This window comes from Bactrocera neohumeralis, chromosome 2, assembly GCF_024586455.1.
Source record: "Bactrocera neohumeralis isolate Rockhampton chromosome 2, APGP_CSIRO_Bneo_wtdbg2-racon-allhic-juicebox.fasta_v2, whole genome shotgun sequence".
NCBI classification, from domain to species: domain Eukaryota; kingdom Metazoa; phylum Arthropoda; class Insecta; order Diptera; family Tephritidae; genus Bactrocera; species Bactrocera neohumeralis.
The window spans coordinates 48,573,787-48,587,902 of record NC_065919.1 but is presented as its reverse complement, the minus strand read 5'-3'; the positions used below and the strand labels follow the sequence as shown (position 1 = coordinate 48,587,902).

Here is a 14,116-nt window from a genome sequence, read left to right as displayed (position 1 = left end):
TCGCCAAGCAGTGAAAAAGAAGAACGATCGACGCGCTGTTGCAAACTCGTCTATAACAGCACACGATCCAGGCTAATGCTTACCTAAAGTTTCGTTCGATAAATTGATTGCATCTTCGAGTGCCATTCAGCCGTCTTTTTAGAACCAAAGTCGTTCACATCAACATCTTCCAAGAATGCATTAAAAGAATTAGCGCAAAAAACCGATCCATGTCCGAATCAGATAAATACTACTGATAAAAACTAACGCATCTAGAGAGCGTCAAGTGAAAACGGTTGCGATCGAATAGTGGTGTATGACGCAAACGGTGAAAAAGCCAGGATTAATGGTCAGGATGTTGACTGTGGATTTGGTGGGATTGGTATAATCTACTAAGGATCCCTCAACTACGGCCAAACTCTTAACTCGAACCTGTATATTCAATAATTGGACCGTCGGAAATAAGCCACCGTCTAAAATGAACAATTACTTTGTACCGTAAGAGAGCAATTATGTTCCAACAGGACAACGCTAGGCTATACACATCGTTAGGGGCACCAAGAAATTGCCATGTGCTATTTAAATGGTAATTGAAACTTTTCCTAACGCAAATAAAAATGGAAGCACCACGCCCACCTGCAAATATACCGTTAATATCTATACTGCGCTACGTACCATATAACCGTGTGAATGTATGAGTGTACTTGTATGTGGTTGCTGCACTTAAAATTCACTCCTAACTTCATTACACTTGGCTAAATGATTTTCATATGTCATATATTATAATCTCTGGGCAGCTACAAGTAGGCGAACAGCTGCTTTCGGTTAGCGAGGAGCAGTCAACAGTCAGCAGCAGTCAACGGCAGCCAACTTTGCTCAGCAGTGACATTAGCAAAGCAGAAGCAGCCTCATGAGATGAGGAGTGGGAGTCGAAGCAATCCTCCATGGAGCGGCAACATTAGTGCTGAGACAAATGACCGCAAGCACACACGGACACGGACGCCGCCACAGACATATGGGTGTGTGTGTGTGTGTGCATAAATTCGCCAGTAAAATGTCAACAAACGATTTGTCATTTTCATAACCTTGTTTACTGACGCATTTGTAATATCAGCAAAAATAACAATTCCGCAAATTTCACAGATGCACAGGCGAGGACAAAGTCGAGTGCGCAAGAGGTTTGAATACACATACATACATACATATACTGACTTGTGTGTGGAAGTCTTGCTTTCAAGACACGGCAGTCAAAAGTTTTGTTTCTTCGTTCTTGTGTTTCGTTGCGGGTGTAGACAAGAAGAAATGTTGGCAACAAAAAGCGCAAAGAAACAATAATAATAAAAATGAATAAATAACAACAACACATTCGACATGTGATGGCAATAAATCGCTTGAAATGGACTCAGCACATACAGATTTACACACACTCACACACTCTCTTTGCCATTGACGCACGGAAATAGGAAAGCCTGCCTCCAAGGACATATTTGACACACACATACAAGTATATACAAAAAGATATTAAATACAACTGTGCCCGCTGGGAGACAATTTAAATGGAAACTGGTAAAGGACCTTTCTAGCCCATATTAAATGTATGTCACATTGTCTTATAGCCTACTTTGCTCCTCGAAGAAGAATACATAATATTATTTGTGCTTTTAAAAAGCAACACTCGAGGCAGTGTACTTGTGCGTGACAAGCGACCAATAGTTCGTGGTTTACAACTGGCTGCAGTGCCAAAATAATATTGAAATTGTAGTTGTTTCTACAAGCCGACAGCTAGTCATAAGAAAATTGTTGAAAATCAAGCGAAATCTTTATAAAGATAGTTTTTTCATCAAACTAGTAGTGGCGCGCCATATATTAGTGATGAATCTCGGCCCAGCAGCTGTCAAGGTTTCTATTTTTCTATGTTCTTGTTTTTGTTATAATATGACAACTTTCTTCTTGTATTATACCCTGAACAGGGTATAATAAGTTTGTCACGAAGTTTGAAACACCCAGAAGGAAGCATCGGAGACTCTATCAAGTGTATACATATATAAATGATCAGAATATTGAGCTAAGTCGAGTTAGCCATGTCCCTCAGTTTTTTAGATATCGTCTTGTAATTTTGCTAACGTCATTTTCTCTTCAAGAAGCTGCTCATTTGTCGTAACTGCCGTTATCGGACCACTATAACATATAGCTGCCATACAAACTGAACGATCGGAATCAAGTTCTTGTACGGAAAACTTTCACATTTGACAAGATATATTCACAAGATTTGTTATATATTATTTTCTAAGGCAACAATGTAATCTCTGAAGAAATTGTTCAGATCGGTTAACTATAGCATGTAGCTACCATACAAACTGAACGATCAGAATCAAGTTATTGTATGGAAAACTTTCACATTTGACAATGTATCTTCTCCAAATTTGGTATAGATTATTTTCAAAGGCAACAATGAAATCTCCGAAGAAATTGTTCAGATCGGCTTACTATAGCATATAGCTGTCATACAAACTGAATGTACGGAATCGAATGCTTGCATGGGAAACTTCCTCATTTAACGATATATCTTCACGAAATTTGGTATGAGTTATTGTTCATAGAAATAATGTAATATCGGAAGAAATTGTTCAGATCGACTCACTATAGCATATAGTTGCCACACAAACCGAACGAGCGGAATCAAGGGCTTGTATGGAAACTTTCGCATTTGACGTGATGTCTTCACAAAATTTGACATGGATTACTGCTTAAGGTAATAACATAATCTCCGAAAAAGTTTTTCAGATCAGAATACTATAGCATATAGCTTCCATACAAACTGTACACATAGTTACTAAAAGAAATGCACCTGTGAAGGGTATATTAGATTCGGTGCAGCCGAAGTTTAGGTTTTTTCTTGCTTTTCTTTTCTTTTTCGTTTCTTTGGATTTTTTTTTTTAACCTACAGAGCTCCCTGGGACATTGCAATGTCGAATATAATGGAGAAATGAAAAAAATATAATTGATTTGCGAACAAATTTGTACTCTGGTTACTCTGCCTAGAACCTCATTAAACCTAATGTTAAATAAAAAAAAATTGGAAAAATACGAAATTAAGTTTATATGCTAACAGAAGAGATAGTCATCCCTCGGGTCTCAGTTTAGATACTAAATTTTCAACCAATGTAAACAAATTTTCATACTCTATAAGCCTTACGATCGACGATTTCAGAATGTATTTCTACCATTAAACAGTATTTGAGAGAATCCCTTAGTCTTTTGACTATGCCTCCCACTTCCTAAGCGCTCCATTTGCCAGTTAAGGTTACGACGAGCAACACAAATATGATCAAAATGCCTTTTACTGTGTTTTGGCAAATGGAGCGGCAACCACCGAGTCGATATGACTAAAGTCAAACTTTGCAGTGGATCCAAATACCATAGGAGAAAAAAACCCGTGAGGAACGTGAGATCTATACAAGTTAAAATCGAATATCAACAAGTTCAGCTCTTTTTGTGAAGTTATAACTTAATAAGGTTCAACAGATTATAAGCCCCACCAAAAACAAATTAAAACACCTTGTAGTGATCTATGTATTTGAAACTACGTCGATGGAAAACTATCGGATCAGCGAGCTTTCAGAGACGTTGTAGTCTAAACTACTTGAATGTCAATAACTTATAAGCGAACGGAACGGCGTCTCCGCAAAGGAACCACCTCCATTAGCCCAAGTTGTTGGTATAACCATTTACATTTTGGGAGTCTATTAAGTGGAGTTTACTGTAGCTTTTGTAAATGCTTTGGGCGCACAAAAGTCAGTGACTTTGCAACACACACTTGTCATACGTATACACAGTTATACAATGGCGCTTCTTCAATGTTCTTGACATGCTGCTCGTTATAATTCAATATACGCTGATAAACGTGTATGTCTAGTTGCATAAGAGTAAATTTCCGTTGAAACTTTTGCAAAATCTTGTATACTTATGTATACATATATATTGATGTACAAATCGGTTTGTGTGTAAAAGCTGCAAAAAGTGCATTTTCGTGACAAATGGCTTGCTCGCAATCGAAATGACAGTTGACGAGGCCTTGTGAGGCATAAATGTCATATTAAATTGGAATTTGGCATATACGATTTTGTCAGTTGTCTCCCGAGAGCAGATGGGTTGGAAAGTAGTTTGTTATAATTCGATATTACTAAATAATTTTTTTATTTTGGCTTTTTTGTAAATTAAAAGTTATAGATAACCTGACTTAGGCTAACTCAGTTAATACTAGTAGAAATTAGATGTTGGAATAGTCACCAGATCATAGACTTGGACAGACAAAAAAGATGGCTTTTAACACTGGACGTGCTTTGTTAGTCGATTCGACGATGCCCGTCCAGGGTTAAGGAATTTAACTAAAGTCCTGATATAGCCTTCTTGTCATTCGACAATTTCACATCAACTTCCGCAATAAGAATCATGCGAAATAGCTTAGGTAGTATATATTTTTTGGAGTTCTCAAGGTTTGCCGATAGGTCTGGAATTCACTATGTTACGCTCTCATGTGAGAATTACCTTCGATCTATGCTGAGCGATTCAAAATACATTCACAAACAGTTATGTGTCTTCCTTTCATTCCTTCAACGCCACTTTATTATTATATTTCAAAAATAAGTATATATTTTTTATTTTCGAGAGCTTGTCAAGGACCTAACTAAAACTAGACAATAACTGGTTTCGATTAGTCAAAGCGATCTCTTAGTTTATCTTTAACGTATGGGAAAAAAGAAGTAATTCCGTGACAAGTCAGGACTATACGGAGGATGATTCATGAAATCGATATTTTGAGTGTTCAAAAATGATGTTGTTTCAGTCGATGTGTGAGAGCCAGCATTGTGGAGGTGAAACCGTATTCAGCGGTTGGTTTCGCGGATTTCTTGAAAGACAACTGACAAAGAAATAGTTGAGAACCACTCAAAATTATAGTTGTTGTTTTAGTGGTATAATTGCGGCATGTCCAGTTTTTCAAAAAATAGACATCCATTTGCTTTTGTTGGATTCTTCTCTTGTCTTGAAACACAGATTGACTGCTCTTTACTTTCGGGTTAATATGCGGAAATTCAAGATTTATAATCTTTCCATAGACGTAATTGGAAGCAATGCAAACATATTTTTTGAACGATCTTAAAATATCAGTTTGGGTACAGCATAAATAGTTCCCGGAACAAGAGCTGATTTTAGACGACCTCCACGAAATCTCTTGGTGTGATCTACGACCTTAATTGTCATCGATAAATACTGATAGTTGATGAAGTTTCATCAATTTAATTCAATTTCTTGGCCGAAGTGAATATTTTAAGTTACTGTAAACAAACAATTTGAGTTTGTATATCAACAAAATGTCAAATTTTATGATAAAGTTGTGAGTTACTTATTTCAATACTAGACTTGCCAAATCCCGAAATTTTAAAGACGATCCTACGTACCCTTCAAAGGTACATGTTTTTAACCCAAAAGGGTATAAATCTTAATGATCGGTCGGCTTATATGGCAGGTATATGCTAGAGTTGGCCGGTCTGAACAATTTGTTGGGAAATTATAGCGATGCTATAAGCTTCGCATGCAAGGACTTGAAATTGATCTGTGAGTTTATATGGCAGCTATATTCTAGAGTTGTCCGATATCGGCGGTTCCGACAAGCGAGCAGATTCTTGATGAGAAAAGGACGTGTGTAAAATTTCAGATCGATATCTTAAAAAATTGGGTGACAGGTTCGCGTATATACAGACGGAAGGGGAGACGGACATGACTAAATTAGCTTAACTCAGCACCCTGATCATTTACGAGTATATCTTCTTCTTCTTAATTGGCATAGACACCGCTTACGCGATTATAGCCGAGTTATATTACGAGTATATAGTACATGCTTTATAGAGGTTCCAACAATTTCTTGTGGGTGTTACAAATATCGTGGCAAACTTAATATACCCTGTACCCTGAAATTTAAAAATGCTGTTATGTCACTGAACTGAATAACTTTGTTTTTGTTTTTACCTGTTTATTTTGGCCAGGTGAATCAGAGCTCAAACTTAGCTTACAGGGAAGTCGAAAATTGAAAGTGGCATTCCCTGAAAACTCAAAAAGCGCCATTACAAAAAATAGAGGAATTAAATTATAGTGTTGCATAACTCTAGAATACTACTGAGCACGAATAATCTCAAATATGAGCACGGCTAAGTATGACTTATGACACTTAACATTTCTACAGTTCCACAGAAATTAGTAATTAAAATTTAGAATAGTTGAGTAGTTTGAAACTGCCTAGAACATATAAAAACCGATGCCGGTGTATAAAGCAGTCACAAAGCATTTAGTTTAGCCGACAAATGTCTCACCGTACATTTTCGCTTGCTGTGCTCACGGTCTCATTAACCGTTAGCGGTGCATACGAGCCAGATGGCACACGGTTAAATGTTAACGAAAAAGTGGAACCACGCATTATTAACGGTCAAGTGGTGACCATCGAGCAATATCCCTATCTAGTCGCAGTGCAAATATGGGGAAGCTTTCAGTGTGGCGGCAGTATTATAAGCCGGAGAGTTGTTCTGACCGCAGCGCATTGCCTGGAACGCGAAAAACAACCACACAAATATAGCATAATATATGGTGAAACTGATATACAGGGTGCAACGAGTAATGTTATACAAGTGGAAAGCTTTAAGATGCATCCGGATTACAGTAATATCAATATGGATTACGATGTTGGTTTACTTTTCCTTGCCGAAAGCATACCGTTCGGCAAAAGTGCGCAATGTATCAAATTGGCTGTAAATAGGCCGAGGCTCGGTAGTCGGGCCAGTATTGTGGGTTGGGGTGAAACGCAGGCGGGAGTTCGTGGTCGTTTGCATGCGGTCTATGTGTATACTATAATGCGACTGCGTTGCTTGCTGTTGTACAAAAACAAGTGGAGAATAACACCACGTATGCTGTGCGCTGGCGTGCCACAGGGTGGTAAGGACGCATGCCAAGGCGACTCTGGTGGGCCGTTGGTGGTCGGAGGCGAACAAGTGGGTATATGCTCGAATGGTTTTGGGTGTGGCCTTCGGAAGTACCCTGGCGTCTATAGTAATATTGCTGTTTTACGCAACTGGATCCAAAGCCATGTGAATACAAGTTGCAGCGATACGAAGGCGGTTTCGGCTTCCAAATGGAGAACGAAACCTATACTATTTGGAAGTAGGAACAGAAGAGAAAGCTGAAACGATTTTGAAAATAAAAGCATATTATATAACCAAGGTATCTTTATTTTTCTTTATGTGTAAAGATTACAATGTACGATAACAGCGCTGATCACGTGTAAATATCGATATTTAGCGTGTATCGAACTAAATATATTAATATCGATTTTTTTATCGAAAGTAAGTAAGTAAGTAAGAGTATCTGTATTCTTGAAAAATCAAAATCTCCAATTGAAATCTTTGATAACATAAATTGGAGATTGAAAATATATAAAATTATCGATTTTTTATCGTTTGTAAGAGAAAAATCTATATCTCGAAAAAATTATTATTTTTGATAACTTTTAATATTAAGTGAAATTTCCGATATTTATTGTATCGAATAAAAAATATTAAAATATCGATTTTTTATCAAAAGTAGGAGAATCTGTATCTGTATTCTTGAAAAATCGATATCTCCAATTATCTTTGATAACATAAATTGGCGATTGAAAATATATAAAATTATCGATTTTTTATCGATAGTAAGAGAAGGATCTGTAACTCGAATAAACAATTTTTTTTGATAATTTTTTTTAAAGAGAGATGGGTTTTTTTGGATTGCACATAAAACGAAGACACATACTTTTTGTTCGTCAAACATTTCACTGATTTTTTCTTTATAAATAATATGCGGAGTTGAAACCGTAACCATTTATCGCGGTAAGAATAGAAAGTTATCGATATTTTTATGAAACTATGTCTATTAATCGATAGTTTCTGTACGATCATCGAAAGTTAGAATTTAAATGCTTTATTTACGATCACTTTCGTAGTGGTTAGGGGTTTCAGATATCTAGCATTGACTTTCAATATAAAGACTGACCGTTTTTTAAATAGGATCTTTATTCTTCTTTTGATCGGCTAAAATTACCCGCTGAATCCTCCCCTGGAATGCTGACTGGTAATAGATACTCCACTAGCACGACGATACCAGGGACGGACTGGTAACAGTTCACCCTTCTTCCAGTTCGAAGGTATCTAGGTAAGGTCTAACTTTTTTGATGGGTGGTCCTTGCTCCTCAATAGCACAGCATTCAATTAAGTATCCTTACTATTGTTGGAAATATACACGACTGGCTTTATCAAGGTGTCATGCGACCCGTGCCGAAGTACAACCTTGCTGGAAGCCTCCAAATAGCCTAGTACCGAACGGATCTTACGCATACCTGGCGCCCACCATAAAATTATAACCCTACTACCCTTTCCCCTACACTAGTGGGTCCAGTTACAAGTATGAACCAGAAGCAATAAAAAATTAAAGCAGATCGGATCCGCTGTTATAAAACCGTAGGGGTTGTCGTTTCCAGGAAAGAATAGCGTGTAAAATGAGAGCCGTCACAAAGCTTTATCTAGTTGCAAAGGCTTGTACCAACCCTGAAGTTGAACCAAAGTGTAGCCCCAGGTAGGCAACAACACCAGCAGCAGCCGGAACCAAACCGTTAGCGAAAGTTTTGTTACAAGGATGGGAAAGAGAGGAGATGCCAAACATTGAGCTGCCAGTAGTGCATTTCTCAAAGAATGGTCTATTTTAAAGGGCGATGTCCGCGCGACAGCCAGGTCGATGCGTCGTGCTGCTTACCTGCTGAAAAGGGTACAGCTACAATGGCCAACCAATGAGGAGTTTAAAAAGGAGTTACAAGATTCCACTGATTACATGAAAACGGTTCTAGCCAATTTTGAGCTGGAACCAGATAGTGAAGCGACTTTGAAATCACTAATATCTCGTAGGGTTTCATCAAAGATAGTGAAAGAACGCCTTGATCGCTTAGTGGATAAAACATAACATTTCACGTTGAATCCGCGATGGATTTCAGGACAGAGTGATATTCCTGGTAATTGTGGTGCAGATGAGATAACTAGAACAGGCACGACACTACAATTAGAGTCCAGAAAAAAGAAAAAAGGGAGGGAAAAGTATACAAACTACCAGTCGAGGGTTTCTTGTCGATATTTCGGACGTTGCACATATAAAACGTTTCAACAAGAGTACAGGGTGGTTCGTAGAGGAGACCGTAGAGTGAGGAGATTTTAATCCCTGTGGTTTTCCGATGGGTCTTCTAAAGGTCTGATGCGTCGTCAGACAGCCACTTTACCCCTCTTACCAAAGGTTGTAAGGTTGAAAGAATCTTCAAGGCGTGAGTATGCAGTATTTCTAAACCATTATATTTTTAGATGTGATTTGGACGCGTTATGCTCTGAGAAGTTTCTTATTTTTCTTCCCGATTTTATTTGCCCCTTTCTCCTTCTCCTTAGCAATAATTTAGGGGATGCTACTGTTCATCAATTTAAGGTCTCTCAAGTAAGTTAAAACTGACAAGGAAACGAAATCAAAATTCAGAACTTCAGACTCTGAGTAAAATATTTAGCTGCTAGCAAAATCTGCTACTGAAAATGGCAACAATGAAAATTGTAAATCCGTCAAAGTGTGTGTGAATGGGTCACTTTCATTTTCCATTACAATCAGAGGTCGTCAAAAGGGAGCGAGAATATCAAAGTCCCGAGTTACTATCTAACTAAGCGTGTGTTTCTCTGCATGTTTGGTTATTTTATTAAAAATAAACTTGTTTTCATTAAAAATTTCATTACTCCGCAGACAATATGTGTGCTCATATCACAAAGGGAATATGATGAAGCAAAAGAAAAAGTAATTTTCTATGACCAAAAAAACCCTTAAATGTTTATCTGAAAAATAAAAGTAAAATCAAATATAACAAGGACAATAGACACAAACACACGCACATACAGAGGAAGCTAAGGGTAAAAGCCGCGCACTAATATGCTGTGCGTTGACTAATTGGAGGCGGTTGGGGCACAAAGTCACATGGGAACAAATGCATGTTAACATATACATAGGTATGTAGCTGTGGGTGTGTGTATGAAGTAGCAATTAAACTGTGTGTTGATAAAATCTCAACGCGCCGATGTTTGGAAGTCAACTGAATTTTGTAATGTCTCTGATACTTACATATGTATACATATATACATATATAATGCTGATATACATACACATTTACATGTATGTATATGAATGTACATATATACAAATATATGTTAAACATGTGCATTTAATTTGCTACTCACTTCTGTGTTAAATTACGCAGTTAATGTCACGAGTAGGCACAAATGGACTTTTGTAAATTTGGACTTAATGAAAATTGAGGCATTTGGCTTATAAATATGTAAGCTGCTTATAGATGTGAATTTTAAGCGGCTTAAATGGTTGACCAATAAAGGAGATATAAGGGTAAATACAAACATGACATTAGATTTTACACCAAAAATTTAATCATACCTACACATACATACATACGTTAGTATATTTATGTACATATAGATATGACGTTTTTATAAAGTCTCGTAAGAATAAATCTATTTTTTTTTTGCATTAAATTGTTCGATAACTTATTGGCATATAAAGATTTTTATTGCCACTCTTATAGCAATACTCGTCCGTATTGGCAAAGGACTGGGAAAGTTGATTTTCACAAAGTTCCCTTGAGGCAAATTTTGTACCAGCAAAAGTAATCGCTTGCCAGTTACGGACTATAAAGTGGATGCATAAGAACCTCCAAACCAGACTGCCATAGCTTCTGGTGAACCACTATCTATGAGTGAGACCTGGTGTTAACCTGACGAAATACAAAATCCTCTCCTATTGACCAATGCCAGCCACTTCTGAACGATTACCTATTTCATACGGTCCAATTGCTCACAGTACACATCCGAATTAATAGTTTGACCATAGCGGCGTCGCTAATGATATACAAGTATGATTTCCACCAAACATACAATAAACTCCTTTTCCATTCCTGTGACAATTGGGTCTAAGTAAGTCTTATTTTTATTCAGCCAAGTACTGTCAAACCGACAGCTTTCCTTCAAATTACTTCAACAATGTTTTCTTTGACAGCAGTCAATCCTGGCTTGTACACCGTTTGTACCTGGTCATCGCTATTCGATCTTGAAAGTTTTCGCTTGATGGTATCGTAATACAAGGTCTGAACAAATCTGACACGGACTTGTCTATATAAACTGCGATTTGTACCATGGAAAAAAACGAAAAAATTAAAAAATTAAGTTCCTATAGAACCATGACTACGAAATCGTTGTATTGGATATGAAGCCTGTCAATGTTAGACTCCAAAGTAGAAAAATATCAGAATATTTGCAAACATTACCTCAAGTAGAGATCGCAATACAGATGCTTGACATCGTAGCTGAGACCTCATTTGCAACAAGCGCATCAGTGCTGGTGTCGAGAGGTAGGTTTATGAATAGACGTCGAAACTGTCCCACAGTCTGGCGAATTGCGCTACAAAAAATAACCGAAACGGAAAAAAAAATCTCTAAAAATATCCCAGCCGAAGCTTATGAAAGGCGTAGGGAAAATTGAATAAAGCGGTAGCAGGTTTCTATTGGCTGAGAGCCTATTTTGAGCACGATATTAAATATTTGTATTAAAATACGTGAAAATATAGCATTTTTCAGACAATCCGGGTTAAATTAGATCACTTCCTAATTAAATATGTACCCTCATGAACCCCAAAAATGTGTAAACAGGACTTTTTGAATCTAGCGCCCCCAGGTGGCGCCATCTATATGTCGACTAGTGCGTTAGAATTTGCTATCTTTATCGATTGCCCAGTGAGAATTTCATGCCATTTCTTCGATTGGAAGTGAAGTTATTGCGTTTTAAGTGTCAGTATGCTTGTGTTATCGGTGCGAAAATGAGCTTCGAACAAAGAGCCAACATTTAATTTTGTTTTGCCGAAACGTTTCAATTGATGAAACAAGTTTATGGCGACAATTGCCTAACCCGTAGCAGAGTGCCACCGGAACACCGCGAATTCCATCGAAACTGTGCGTAAATTCATCAAAAATCAGCCGAAATCATCATTGAAATTCATGGAAATGGAATTGAACATCTTCAAAATATCCATTTAGCGCATTTTGACCGAACATTTGGGCTTACGAAAGGTGTGTGTACGGTTTGTTCCGCACAAATTGACTGACGACCAAAAATTGCCAAAAATCAAACATTCGAAGGACGATTATTTGACCAAAAATCACATTTTAACGGTTAACCACTTTTCAACAACACATTACTATCTGCTTCGGAAATTTATTGCTTTTGTTGCGATTCAGCAGCGAATCAACGATGAAAGTTCGATCTTCGAAGTTTTTGCGCTGCCTGGATAGCATCCATAAAAGAAGCTTTTCCAGCCTTATTTAAATAGTACTAAATATGTCGTATTTGCTCTTGCTGGAGTACATCTTTGACTCGTATTCAAACAATACTGATTCAAGCTATACATATTTGAGAATAGATGATAAGAGCAATAAGGGTTCTATTAAAAAAGTTTCCATATGCAGAAGACACAGTAATTTAAAAGAAGGTCACTGTTATGGTATTGTCAGGGAAGATATGAGCTCTACAAAGTAGAACTGACAATATTATATATACATATATGTTTGTTATTATCATCAATTGTTTAAATAAACTAAATAAGATTTTGATATATTTTCCTAACAGCCAAAATCTTAAGTCCGAAAACTATTTTGTTTTGATATGGTTTACCTAAAATGCACTCATTTCTATGAATTTAGCATCGAATAACACTAACAGCGAAGATGAATTTTGAACATAAAACCATTTGGACCGAGGTTATAGAAATTTTATGCGCCTCTTAAATAAACAAGGTTAGAATTTACCTAAATTAGTTGGAGAAAAATATTAGTTGCATACTACAAAATAATAACATTAATATGAAAATTCACTTACCTTGTATGCAGTTGAAGCGGAGGCAATTGAAGATGTAATCACTAAAGACAGGAGAACAACGCATAACGCCGGCCGAAGCTCCTAAAAACTTGTGATTGCTTGTAAGCACTTGATTTCAGGCGATAATTGCACACTTTCACTTTTTAAGCTTGCATATTGACACACACATACACATTATACATATTATTTCCACAATTATAAATATTTTCACTAAATTTTCAATTTTTGTGTGGGAAAACGCAATTTTGATTGACAAATATTAATAATTCACTGACACTTCCGTTCGAATTGTCTGCAAGTCGATATGGCAGTGCTGATGTAATGAAAACAACAGTGGTACATGTACGTATGTATATTAGGGTAACACAAAAATAAAAAACGTTGGTACATACTAAAGCGTATCTGAATTTTTTTATTAGCGATATAATGCACATTAATCCACATTAAGGATCAATTTTTTATGGCATTATTATGAAAAATTTTTATAGCATCTGCATTTAGTGAAAACAAGAAAAAAAGTTTGCTTCGACTGCAACCTTCGCATATACATATGTATAAAAGTTTTCAAACAAGAACTCAGTTTATATCACAGCTATATGCTATATGCTATAGGAGTTCGATCTGAAAATTTGTTTTCGGATATTGTACCCTTGTATTGGAAAATAATCCATGCCATATTTCATGAAGATATAATATCTCAAATACAAAAGTTTTCAATACAAATATTGAATTTTGAGCGTTCAGTTTGTATGGTAGCTAAATACTCTAGTGGTCCAACGATCGACGCTTCGGTGGGAGGAAAAGACAACATGTACAAAATTTCAAAAACTACTAGACTAGGACGAGATTCGCGTATATATAGACAGATGTTCATGGATAACCCTGTACAAGGGCTGAAAAAGATTGGTTGAAAGGAAACAAATTTTAAGCTTTTTCTTATGACACACGTCATTACATACTCGCAGCTTTCCACCCATTCGCCGTTATTTTCATTTTCTTTAAAAGAAATTATTCATTAACTCCTTTGACTTCGTTTGACTTCGTCAAATAGTCCGTTTATTTATTTGTAAATAAACAAAGTGCTACTACATGCTATAAATAA

At 36.7% G+C, this 14,116-nt stretch overlaps 1 protein-coding gene across 1 annotated transcript; it reads left to right on the top strand.

The window, feature by feature from the left end:
- Positions 1-6,336: 6,336 nt before the first annotated feature.
- On the top strand, positions 6,337-7,375 carry LOC126750978 (trypsin alpha-3-like). Its single transcript, XM_050460859.1, has one exon. The coding sequence runs from the start codon at positions 6,339-6,341 to the stop codon at positions 7,209-7,211; it is 873 nt and encodes a 290-aa protein (XP_050316816.1). The 5' UTR covers positions 6,337-6,338; the 3' UTR covers positions 7,212-7,375.
- The last annotated feature ends 6,741 nt before the right edge of the window (positions 7,376-14,116 follow it).